Here is a 13,474-nt window from a genome sequence, read left to right on the forward strand (position 1 = left end):
TAATAGTTCCCACAATAGGCAATATGACATCTCATCTCCTTATATTAATTTACCAAGTGCAATTCATGTCACAAATTCAAGTGTCGTCACATCAGGGATTCTACTTTGGTGCTGATAATGCTGCAATAGTCCTGACCGGGTAGCAAGAATGAGGACTCAAACTTTTTATTGGTCAACCACAACAAACAACAAAACAGGCCTGAAAATGCATGGACAATACAGCATCAATTATGCTTTGGCAGTATTTGATAAATAAGTCCAACACACGGAAGGTGTCACACTTCCTTTTATTAAGGGGTTAAGTTCCACTGACATGATACGGAAGAAAATCAGAGGTTCAGGTTTAATTATGCATTCCACTGAAGAAACATCCATGCCAAATAACTGATATAGTAACACTTGATTACAGAAAACATGGTGTGTGGTCTTTCAGTAAAGTCATTGGCTGATCACATGCAGAAAGTTATGTTATATGAATATGTCTTCCAACTGCAGTGCTGCATGTGTCATTGTTCTTTACAGCACAGGAAAGGGAAACAGATGTGCTTCTTCTGTTCAGAAATCAAAATCTTCAATCAAGCCAAAGGAGTTTAGACGGTTTCAGACTCCATCAGCCTATAATCCTGACTTTTGTTTTCTACAAAAAGAATACAATAAAATTGACTGTGTGTTTAAAATGGTGTGTTTGTTATATGTAGGCAGAGTTGTAAGGCAAGGACACAGCAGGTGCATTTTTCAGGTAACAATGTGTCAGCAATCAGGGTGTTGGAGAAAGTCCACAGAAAGCTGTGGAAAGGGACCATGTAGTGCTCAGTATTCTATGTTCATGTAGTGCATAAACTCCATCAATAGAGAAGCTACAGCCATGAAATGACAAATAATTCAGTCAGCAAGTACAGATCCTGTCAGGTGTCCAGATCAACTGTCAACTGCAAGACTGAATAAAAAAAACAAAACATGCCATGTTGACATCATTTTTCCCCTAATTTGAGTGCAAGAAGAACCTTTCAGTGATGTCAGGCTCAGGTGATGGTCTTTGCATTGCCCCAGACTGCAAGTCCTGTTTACTTGAGCTGGGGATTTTTCAGATGTCATTATTCAAAGTTGAAATTAAAGCAGATAGGACACAGGTTCTCCTCTGACAATTTCAGTGATGGAGTTCCCAGAAGGAATTGAAATCTGTTATCAACAGCATTTAGGATGAAAAGGATATTGATCAGTTTTCATCATTGCAGCCACTGTATCAACTACATATTTGTACATTTGAACTAGTTTTCATCCTTAACTGTAATATTAAAAGACAATGTTCCCCTTAATGACAATTTAAGCAAATATATGAAGGGGCCTCATTCTTGCCAGGTAAATGTCAATAATCTCTCCACTGCTGTCATGACTTAATTCTCCACTCTGTGGAATTCAACAATCTGAATTTGTGGATTGCGATAAATTAAATTGGTAGAATAAAGTATCTCTTGACAAAATGCAACAAAAGCTACAGTGCTGCGCCTTTTATTCCTGAGAACAAAGGGGCTCTGACCCAGGATCACTGGTCAGGTCATGATACCAATGTCTTTAGAGGTAAACTGGTCTCAGATCAGCACCCCTGTTTAAGGATAAACTGTGAATACACAATTATAGCTGGTTCATCTGTTAAACCCGTGGCCCCTTTTGGTCAACAAGCCCTGTTTAAAAAACACACACAAAACATGCAAGACATTTTCTGTTTTTTTTAAACAGGCAAAATGTACTAAGACAAGCCACCAATTCACTGTTATATAAAGTCAGGAACAGTTCTTTGCATTCTCTTTTCCATTGCTACAGAATACCTGATGCATATGGTTAATAATATTTCTTCACAGTTCAATAAGGCCAGAAAGTCTTGTTGGATATTTTGTAGATACACCGACTGCAGATACGCAGCAACGCCTTCCATTATGACTCTGCAACAGCTGGATATCAGAATCAAGGAGCAAAATGCTCTGGATCAAGGCTATGCAGCTAAAATAGCTGCCAGTGAACAAATCGATGGCCGAACACTGTCAGTGGATCCATTCAGGATCACAGGACGCAGAATGATTCGACTCAAAGTCGGGAAAAATTCACTTCCTCTCAAACCTCTCAAAGTCCTCACATGAACTCCATTTGTTAGTCGGCATAATTTTGCCGTTGTTCTTTTTTTTAAATCTCTCCCATGAGATCCAGTAACACTTTCAAAAGAAATTTAGAAAATACAAACTTCAAACTGCAGCCATGAGCATGTCATGCAATTGAAGCAATTAAACTGATTTATGTACAAATGAAAAAAACTTGGGCGACAGAATCTAGAAAGTATCTGCTTTAGATAAAAACATTGGACTCTCATCTCTCTGCTTTTAAGTCCAAATGCGGTCATCCTCAGTCAGATAATGTTAAAGGTAGAAGAGACGCACGGGAACTAACTAAGAGATGTTGCACAGTTTAAAAACTGAGAGGTATAAGATGCATGCAGTGCAGTTGTGATGCTTTTTTGTTGCTTTTTGAGAGGGTCCTCACTTCAGACCGCAATCAGTTTGCTCTTTCAGCTGCTGCTCCTCCTCCTTTACTTCTGCTCCTCAATCTCTTTTTTCACTTCTGCTACATAATGGTGATCTTTCCCATGGGCCACCTCCATGATGGCTTGTGCCTGGAGAAAGGAAGACATGTGTGGGACATCTGGTAGTTCTGTATGCATGCACAGGTCTTTAATGTTAGTTTGTATCCAGAAACATATTTAAGTTGACTACTTGTTGAATACAAGAAGTGTAGTGGCCTTTTTATGTTTAATTCCAGTGTTGTTATTGCCATTTTAGCTCTAAGAGCCATTTACATGACCTCAAATATAATTTTACTGGTAGACCAGATATGCATTTTGTCTGCAGGTTTACCTTCTTCAGAGCTCTGATGCCTTGTTTCTTCTTCTCGAGCCCTAAATACAGCCTTCCCAGTTTCAGATACATAGAGGCCACATTGAGAGAGTAGGCTGGGTAGTGGACACTGCAGAAAGAACAGAATCACGCATCATAAAAAGGACAACACATTTACATGACTGAGTTTTGTATACCACAAAGGGAAAGGGAAATACAAACAACTCTGCAATTCACCTATATGGTTGAATGATCTTCTCTCCATAGCTCATAGCACCGTCCCAGTCCTGCATGTAGAGACACACACCCATGGCCTGATACATCATGTGCAGCATGTAGACATTGGTGTCAGCAAATATGGTGCCCATCTTCTCCTGGCTCAGCTCGCACATCTCGAGAAGCTCACTGGGGGGTGCCAGAGAGTCAAGGAACAGCAACGCAAACACGATCGAGCAAGGGGAAAACAAGCAGGGAGGTGAAAGGTCGTCATTGATTATAAAAAGACACGAAAATAAAACAAATGGGAAGATGGACAAGAGGCCGTGGGAAAGGATATTCTTGTAGTGCTTCGCTCTCCTGAACTCCTCGATGACATTCTTGGCATAACAGACCATGGATCGCATCTCCTCCGGCTCTGGGGGAGAGCTCAGCTTCCTTACCTCCATCTTAGCTTTGTCCTAAACGTGAACAAGAAAGTCATGATGAGGATGCAGCGATAGTTTGAAAAGACACTGAGCCACGACCAAGCGACAAGCCAGCATCGGGCCAACGTTGACGCTGCGTGAAAAATACAGCAAATGCCTGTGAATTTGAAACACAGAAATCCACTGCACCTTAGATTTGGTGGCGCACTCGGTGCACTGACATGTGAAGAAGTAGGAATCCAACAACCTCTCTCTCCGGTCCTCTGTTGGGTAGAGCAGGTCTATGTAGCTGTTAAAGACCTAGGTGAGTGAGAGAGGGTTATAATTCATATTCTCACTCATACCGTGACATGAATGAGAAGAACCTCTGTTGCTCACCTCATCTCCAGGGTTGATCTCTTGAACAGCTCTGACCTCAGCCACTGTGCCTTGATAGGTCACGATGACATTGGGACTACAGCTGTGATTCATCAGTGCTACACTACAAGTCAAAAAGAGAGCGAAAGACTAAGCAAGAGGACACCGTAAAGCACTTTGTGATGTTGATTAGTCACACATGCAGCGCTACATACAAACTAGGAGGGGGCGGTTGGGGGTATTAATAGATGGTGAATAAACCAAATAAGAGATGGCAGAGGAAGGCCTCCCACGACTACAAGGGGGGCGTAACAAAGAAGGACACAGAGGCAGAGAAGATAGAGAAATCCTCATTGGATTTCATTTCTTAATTCTTAAGTTCTAAGTTCTCAAGCTGGTTAATAAAGTCCTTTCATATATCATCTATACAAAACACTAAACTGGTGGTTGACTGAATGGTAAAGCGGTTCTGAGTCAAAGCCTGAGGGAACAGTGGTGTGATTTCTGTGGACATGTATGAGCACTTACTCTGGAAACACAGCTGATCCTAGATGAGAGAGTTCCTCATCCTCGATGGTAAAACCATTACAGTTAACCTGAGAGGAAGAGAAAGACAAAAAAGAGAGCGGGAGGAACAAAAGTTGGGGGGTGAGTAATATGATAACAGGACTTAGATCACTGTGTACTCTCCTGTGCTCCAACAACCCCCCACCCACTCACTCATACGGCCAGATCTAAATATATTCACACAGTACTATTAATCCCATCAGTCCCATTCAGGAAAATGTTAAAGCCAACAGATCAGCTCAAACTGATCCTGCTGAAAACAATCAACTTTGTCCAATGTGGTTCCTGCTGTCAACTGAAGGTTGAATAAATACAAACAGGCTGCTAGAAAAGGAAATCAGGCAATAGAGTTCATATGAGATCAAACTAAGAGTACAATCAAACAGGAGTGAGTGTGTTACTGTGTGTACACATCCTGGTTTCATGTGACAACGTGCAAACAAGTGCAGTGGATGAATAGGGGGAGGGAAAAAGCTGCGTGAGGAGCATTTAATACGCGTTGGTGTGAGCGATGAGTAAATGCAGACATTCTGTTTGCACACAGTGTTTGTCTAATAATCTTTTTGTGTGCATGTTTGTTTTCAGCATGTCCTTCTGCAAACCAGCAAAGGTCTACGCCCGTCTGAAGAACCGAGCTCCCACGCACCAAGCCGTCAAATATGAACAAGCATCCAGGTTTACCCAAAAGAGATCAGCTGAGGCCCATTGATTGACACTGGCTCAGATCAGAATCTTGGAACTGCTAACACCATTGTAATGGGTTTCAGAACAGGTTATGCTTCTACCAAACGCTAAACATCTCTCCACATGATAATTTGTTTGTGTACTTGGTTTTACCTGTGCAAAGAGCTCGGTGAGATCGTGATCGTTCGGGAGGTTGCTAATGTGTTTGGAGTAGAAGTGGTGCAGCGCCACGATGTCTGTGTGGTTCATCTCCTCCTTCTCACTGTCCATCTTATCTAAATCTGAGGCAACAAAACAGTTTCAGAGGAAGCAGATAAAGACAAAACAAAGACAAAAATGGACAGAAAGGAACAGACCCATGTGTAACTAGACTGCCATGTGTATCTACTAGATCTGTAGTGTTTTGGTTTGCAGCATAATAACCCATCACATGGCTCCATAGTACAACTGGAGAGGTCGTAAAGGAGAGTGTATGTGTTGGCCACATGTGTGTGTCAGTCACGCAGACAGACTGGTTGGAGTGGGCAGCAGCTGGTCACTGCTCTGTGCTTCATTTGTGACAAACAGGTGTGTGGGGTTAATTTCTGTGACAATCTCCTGCTGAGGCTTAATGAGAACAACAAATGGGACAACAGACACGGTTTGTCAGTTCGCAGATGGGAAGCGACAAGTAACATTCTCAGTCTTTTACACAGGGTTCAGTACCTTGCTCAAGGGCGATGGTTGATTAGGGATGAGAACATGAAATTACAGCACACAGAGGTTTGGGATTTAAGTCCCAGAGCTCTGCAGACTTAAGTGTGAATGGAAGCGACACAGCTAGGACTGGAGGCTACGGCACAGGCTATTAATACACACACACACACACACACACACACAACTACTACATACAACTGCAGACACACACTTGTAACTAAAAGTGCAAATGTAACCCAGGGTACCCACACATGTAACTACATGTAAACACACATATTGACTTACGGGCCTCAAACTCTCTGAGGAGGAGCAGCCGTTCTGAAGGTGTGCGCTCTGTGGTTACTTTCTGAAATCACACACACAGTCAACCAATAAAAACCAAATATACATATACAACAAATAAATGTTCCTTTTTCCTTGTATTTCCTTATCATATCACAGAGGAAAACAGGTAACTTCTGTCTGTTACTTCTGTTATATCAAAATGAATAAAGCCGCGTTCTATTTAACAACAGACAATAAACAATGAAACCACTTCCCTTTATTAAGATAAAAGTTTATTATCCCGAGGGAAATTAGTCAGGAAATTAGTCGCATTCCACTTACTAATAACAGCTACATTAGTCTAACATTACACCTGACTGACATCGTCTCTCTGTGGAGTGGAACATAAGAACAAAGTTAACCCTTCACTTCCTCTCTCCTCCTCCGTACCTGTTTCATGAGGATTCTGGCCACCAGCCTGACCGTCTCTGATGGACACCAGTTTTCCCCGTAGGCACACATGGCTACACACTCCAGCTTATGCATGGGCCAGTCACCTCTCTGCATGTGCACAAACAAACACAAACACAGGTGAGTAAAGAAAGAAATTACTATTATCACAGCTACTACAACATCCAAAAAGGAAGGAAAAAAAGCGCATGGACCAACTAAATTGTCATAGCAACAACAGACTGAGCTCCCTCCTCTGCCTCCACCGCCTTGATAAAACTGATCGCGATATGGGACCGTTCTTCTGCATTGGTTCTCAATGTGTGGAGCAAGATCCCAATGTGGCTCCCAGAAAGACTCAGTGGCGGTGTAAAAAGCAAATACACATAAATGCTTGTGACAGAGTTTTCAGTGGATTCATTTGCTATGCTGGATGAATGCGACTCAGCAGGGAACTGGTTTTGTAACAAGCAGGGTCATGCTAACTGAGCTCTGCCTAAGCAATCTACCCCCCCCCCCCCCATCTTTCTCTGACACCGACAAACACTGAAGCCGACACAAACAGACACACAAAACACATGCATGGTGTATTTACCTGACAGTCCACATTGCAGTAGTAGGCCTGCTTACATTTGCCACACTTGAATAGGTCATCTCTCCTGTAATCACATGAAGACACAACACACACACATTAAAAGGGACACATGTAAGAGAACATTGTAAACCTTCATCTGAGAAGACATCTTTACACGCTGTGTGTGTGTGATCACTCGTCTGCCTGCACAGTCCCAATCCAAAAACATTCAGATGCATTGGATCTTTACTGCTTTACTGATGCTCAATCAGTCCTGTGGCAACTTTGGCAGGAGACACACCACACCACATCATCTCAGCTACAGAAACAGACTGATTGCTGCCCATTCCTTTTTTTTTTGCCTCAGATTAAGGCCAATTCTGATCCCCTAACATTTGGACACAATTTGGCTCAAAGAGACTCTGTGCTTATTTTAGTGACAAATTAATTACAGCGACAGACAATACAGAGTGAGGCTGACGCAGTGAAACTATAAATGTATTTCGTATTGCATAATACACACACACAGCCAGAATCTCCTCTGAATGCACACATACACTCCATGCCTTATCGTCTCTTGGCTCCTGCTTTCTCTGAACACATGGACGACTATGTTTAGCACCCTAACCCTTTGCTGCTATATGAATCTTAATGGCAGGGGGGTTAAAGTCTGTACATGTGTGTGAATGAGTGAGTGAGTGAGAGTGTGAGAGTGTGGAGAGAGGTGAATGTGAGAGAGCAGAGAAGACACAGAGACAAGAAGTTAGGCTGGTCTGAAACCTGATTAAGAACCACTTGACTGCTTTCCAACCAGTTGTCCTTTGGTAAACTGGTACTTTATAACAAATCCATATCCTTCACTTGATGAGGCAAACACAGACTGAGAGGTAGTCAGACAGACTCATTCCTGCCCCAAAAGTTTAAACACAATGTAGTGAGCACAGCCCAGATCTATATCAAACCCTGTGTGATCTGACACACACCTGTATTCTGGGCCCAAAGGCTGTATTAATCATGTTTACATTGGCAAAAACAGTTGGCAGAAACAGAAAAAGACAACAACAACAACGCAAACCTGGTCAAGATCGACTTTGGGCCCCTATTGGCTCAACTTAACTGTTGTAGACCAAACAGCAAATCAGAACCAAACTTCAGGCTTGAACGCATCATCAGGTGTAAGTTTGTTGAGTAGTTGCTCCCACTTGACTGTGGTGAGGGTTTAAACTCGTCAGTGAAAAAGTATTTGACGTTGATAGACTCTAAGGATGTCACCTGCATGAAGCAGAGCAGTGAGACCGGCAGAGTCCCGTCAGGTGAGGCTCCATACTGCAGTGACCCATTTAAGTCCACACAGGCTCAGCTTGAGTCCATGGGGTTTAAAGACTAAGCTAGTCGGTGAGCGTTTTAGCCAGACAGCGTGGAACTAACCCAGGTTAACCTGCACCAAGCCACCAAGTCACCGGCTGGAAGAGCCTCTGCGCCGTCGGTTCGGTTCGGTTAACTGTGTAAGTGTGTGTTACCTGGCGAAGCAGTGTTCACAGTGGGCGCCCCTCTCATTCACTGTCAGCACGTAGGAGTAGGCAGGGCAGGCGAACACCAGCTCCCCCACCGCGAAGTGCCCGAGCGCCCGCAGGCCTCTGCCTCTTTCCGGGCTCAGGAAGCGCTCCGTCCCCTCGATGCCTTCGTTCATGGCCCGTGTAATTAGGTTCCAACAAACACACACAGACTGCTGAGCACCACCTGTACTGCAACACACAAGCTTCTATTCTGACGGGGGCGCTTCTTCTTCTTTGCTCTCAAGTATTTGTGTCTCATCAGACTCTCCGCGCCCCCTGCTGGACAGGAGGCGATACACACGTACAACTTCTTCAGGTCCTCAGTGTTTTCTTCATTTCATTTCATTTATATAAGCCAAAACTCCAAAATATCCACCTGACAGTTCTAACTTATCACGAATACTTTTAGTTAGCAGGTTTCAGGATTTGTAACTGCTATAGAATATTTTGTGATATTACTTTTTTTTCATAAATAAAGGATTTGACTAAAATTTCAATATCATCTCTTACACTGTCGAAATGAATGAACTCAACTGTTGTAGGAATTAATAAATATTTCTGCCAACACCTGTGAAACCTCAAAATACCGACATTGTATTGTATATAAAATCTGAAACATGATTATCCTTTTCAACCAACACTAACATTAAAGTACCTTGACCAAGGTGCAACAGGTCAACAATGCCACCATACTTTATACCTGTGGAGAAGCAGACCAAAACACTTCACACCGTTTTATTTATATATATATAAATGCATTTATTTAAGTTAATCATTTCTTCTCATTCAAAGTTGAATTTCTGCAGGATCTATAAAACAGGGAACAGTTAGAAGCGCTGTACAGTCTGACAACAAAACTAGGAACTGCGGCTGGGTACACTGTGTATATATGTACATACTGTACACACACTGACCTGGTATATACAAAAATATACACTTTTACATGTGTCAACTCTTATGCCATATCGCCCACCTGCTCCCTTTAACACCGTGGCCATTTCACAAAAGACACAGTCCTCTCATAAAACACATAACCCATTGGTTCACATCCCTGTTGATTACAGTTTCCATTGATGAGTCTTTACAGCCTATTGTCCATGTGCATGTTGCCCGCTGTGTATTCCCCCGATTCACATTTACACCTTTACAATCACATGTAGAAAGGATGGGCAATGAGCTAAGTTTAAATCCTTTGAGCTGGGCACCTTAAGTGAGGCTTTTCACATATCATGAAGGGTTCCACTTCTGTTTTTCCCCAAAAAGTGAGTTTGAGGTGGGCTGGTCTTGTTTGAACTAATCGTGATGTGATGCTCCATTATTGTTGGGTGAGAGTAAATTCCTAATGGCTCAGAGGTGAAGATGTTCTTCTATGATCTGTTTGTTTCCTCTCCTTTATTGTTTACTAAGATGCCCGTCTTCTAACAGACTGACATTATTGAATGATGATGATGGTCCCAGATATTTTAAGCACAACACACACACCCAGAATTAGTTCTGCTGGTTCAGATCAGCAGAACATCATTAACATCTAGATGTGTTACACTGTGAAGTGTTTCCAAATATAACCCTGTAAAACTGACACCAGACCAGCGTGAGAGCCATCTTCCCACAGGCACAAATGAGAGTAGAAACATTTGGATACACACCACCAGCCACACACACACCCACGACTGTTCCAGATCTCTGCTACTCATTCTGTACTTTCACAAACTGTCCTTCGTTGTTCCTCATACAAGACAGGAAGGAACTTTGGCACGCTGTGCTAAAGATGTAAACATTTAATCTTCCAATCAAAATGAGGTGCTCTACAGGCCACCTTAATTATTACATATTCTTTATATATAATGTAAAAAATAAAATAAAATATTAAAATTTCACAAGAATAAGACTATTTTGAAAAACAAAAGACTTTTACCAACATATGAAATGTTGTTGCAGACAGGACTGCCGTGGTCAGTTAGGTAACATGGAGTTTGGTTGTCATGCCTTTAGATTAGAAGAAACATATAGCCATAATGCAAATAAACTGAAAAAAATCAATCAAGTAAATTTTCTCCCTGTAATCACTTTAACATTGTCTTTTTTCAGACCGACTTCTGGATAATCTGCTCTGTGGAGGAGATTAATGAAGGAAATTTTCAGAGTACCCTGACACTCTTCATTGGAACGCTGACCATCACGTGATTGTGACCAGAGGATCCCATCTCCTTCCTTTCATGTTGCTCAAACTGTAACACACCCCGAGTGTGGCGACAGAGGGCACCACACGCCTCTATATGGAAAATAAAGCTTTCCCTTGATGAAGCACTGCGGTGCTCATAATACACTCACGCTTTGAAGTATGTTACACTTGTGGCCACATCTCTATCAGTGATGTCATAGCAACCGTTTGCTGTAAGCTGTGAAAGGATCTACACTTGCTATGGCATCACTGACTGCAGTGTGGTGTAGTGCGAATTTCATCTTTTAGCGGTACGGTGGGTTTGTGCCTGACATGATACCCCGCAACAGCTCAGTACATCCGTGCTGCTGTAAATCCCAGTGACACACACTCCTCTCATTACCTAAACTATCACAGGAAATCTTTCAGACCCGTCACAATCACGTCATCAAAGGCTCAAGTAGCCTTTGCTCTGACCACAGACACCATTTGGTCACAACTTAAAATCGATTCATCAAATACAATGAACAACTCACAATACGAGTGACAACAGCTTTCAGAAATAAAGAAACAACTGAATCTATAAATCATTTTCTTTTGTAAATTCTAACCAGAATGACCAAAAAGAAAATGCACCTCCTGGTTCATGATCAGTTCCGTATCATGAAATCTAAGTGAGACTCTAAAGTGGATTTGGGCCCTTGAGCCTGGTCACCATGGCAACATAAAACTACCGTCTTGTCTAAGCTTGGCTTTGGGCGAGCGTCACTCTGGCCTCATACCCAATGGTCCAGCAGAGCGACGCCACAGCCCATCAAGTCACAGGATAGGTAGTCAACCACTGTAAGGGACCTTCTCTGATCTGTCCAGCCTCAGTACAGTTGGATGAATGCATAAGACGAAAAAATGCAAATGTCAGTAACAAAGCACAAAAATGTCAGGATACAAGAAATAATCATCAGACATCAGAGCAAACATGATCGGCTGTCTTTGTCAGCAAAAATAAATGGAGAATTTACAAGTAAGGAAGTGTGTGTGTGTGAGAGAGACTGAAAGACTGAGAAAGAGAAGGTTTCATTAATAATAATAAAATAATAAGGATCATTAATAAAGCCAGCAAGCCACTTTGAAAACCTTCTTTCCCTTATTATAACCACGGAACAGCAGGAAGCTGTTTCAGATTTGAGGAAACCCTCCAGTCCGTCACGTGTATGGGAGCGGATCTATAATACACAGAGCATCAAACACTGGAGGAAATGGTCAGCAGGAAGGAAAGAATGGAAACACTCCCTGTGGAGCCTGCAGAGTGCGGCGAGCGTGTGTGTAGAAAAAAAAATGGAACAAAACAACACCTATTCCTCTTATCTTCTGCTTATTCTACAGTATAGCTGGAACAACAAAGCATCCGGGAGAACATTACATTTAGACAAGGCTCCATTTGTCCACTGAAGTAAACAAAACAGACTGATAAGAGATCTTGTTTTCTGTGTATTGTTTCTTTAAGAGATAACGGTGAAGAAGTGAGGACGCCGTAGCAGCCAGTGCTACAGTCTGGAAACAAACAGTAAATCCTCATACTGGGTTTCAAGACACTTCCAGGCTTCAGGAATTCCACTTCCGAGGTCCGCACCCCTGCTTCCGACACACGCGGTAGGCAAAACTGTAGAGAAAGTCAAACTCGACGTGGCGCTTTCCGCTCTTGGCCTCCTCGCTTTCGTCCATTGATGAGTGAGCCGTTGAGTAAACAAGAGGAAGAGGCTCAGTGCAATCGAGTCCACATCCAAAATCTTACCCAAGAACCACGAGCAAGTCTGGAGCAACAACACCATCCACCAAGCATACATCCATTCCTTAAAACCAAAAAAAAAAGGAAAAAGCTCCTGCACACCTTTGCGGAGAATTGAAATAAGCAATAAAATATTAATATGAAAATAAAATAATTACAAAGTCAAAACATCGGAGTTCTATTTCACCAGCATAGAAGAAAGACAGAACACAAAGAACACTCATTTGCTTCTGGAACCATCAATGAAAACACTGAGGTACGTAGTTTGGATGGGACGCCTCTTCATCACTATCATCATCATCATCGTGAACATTGATTTCACCATCCATTCACTTAAGTGTCAGTTTCTGGTTTCCTCCCATTATGGTCTACAAACTCCACCCCCCTTTCCCCTCAAGGGTGTGGCTCTGTTTTGTCGGGGGGCAGGAGACGGAGGGGGTGGGGGGTGGGTGGGGGGTGTACAGGATTGGCTGCTTGCGTGACTCACAAAGAGGAAGAAACCCGAAGGACCGGAGGAGGAAGAAGGATCCTGTTATCCGTCAAGTTTATCTTTCTCCTTGTGTCTACATCCATCGTTTTATCTGCGCGTCAAGTGTCTGTTGTTTGTCTGTCCCATGTTTGATTCTTCCCAAAGGTGGGGGGAAGGAGGGGGGGGGGGGGGTTGCACGTTTCCCCCCTATGATTGTAAATTGAGGGAGAACTTCCACTGTTGGTTGAGGCTGGGGCTGCACACCTCCACAGTGAGGCCGCCCATCCTGGCACTGCGGCTGTCCAGGCAGAGGTTACTGCCCACGTGACGGAGCTTTGAGTTGGATTCAATCTGCTCCCATTTCTACAGAGGGTGAAGAAAAGC

At 42.8% G+C, this 13,474-nt stretch overlaps 2 protein-coding genes across 2 annotated transcripts in view; both read right to left on the reverse strand.

The window, feature by feature from the left end:
- Window positions 1-268: 268 nt before the first annotated feature.
- smyd2a (SET and MYND domain containing 2a) lies at window positions 269-8,904 on the reverse strand. The gene is made up of 12 exons (XM_076155987.1): window positions 8,639-8,904; window positions 7,140-7,203; window positions 6,545-6,655; window positions 6,116-6,176; window positions 5,288-5,415; window positions 4,412-4,479; window positions 3,905-4,007; window positions 3,716-3,826; window positions 3,439-3,559; window positions 3,120-3,294; window positions 2,904-3,012; window positions 269-2,662 (listed from the first exon to the last, which is right to left on the reverse strand). The coding sequence occupies exons 1-12, from the start codon at window positions 8,806-8,808 to the stop codon at window positions 2,579-2,581; spliced, it is 1,305 nt and encodes a 434-aa protein (XP_076012102.1). The 5' UTR covers window positions 8,809-8,904; the 3' UTR covers window positions 269-2,578.
- Window positions 8,905-9,880: 976 nt separating this feature from the next.
- galnt2 (UDP-N-acetyl-alpha-D-galactosamine:polypeptide N-acetylgalactosaminyltransferase 2) overlaps window positions 9,881-13,474 on the reverse strand; it is a 37,341-nt gene continuing 33,747 nt past the window's right edge. Inside the window, exon 16 of the mRNA XM_076155597.1 lies at window positions 9,881-13,453. Within this exon, the coding sequence (XP_076011712.1) occupies window positions 13,298-13,453 (156 nt within the window). The 3' untranslated portion in view covers window positions 9,881-13,297. The remainder of the gene's footprint in view (window positions 13,454-13,474) is intronic.

The sequence above is a fragment of the Genypterus blacodes genome, unplaced genomic scaffold, assembly GCF_046128005.1.
Source record: "Genypterus blacodes isolate CSIRO-AG114 ecotype Tasmania unplaced genomic scaffold, CSIRO-AGI_Gbla_v1 ptg000067l_1, whole genome shotgun sequence".
NCBI lineage: Eukaryota > Metazoa > Chordata > Actinopteri > Ophidiiformes > Ophidiidae > Genypterus > Genypterus blacodes.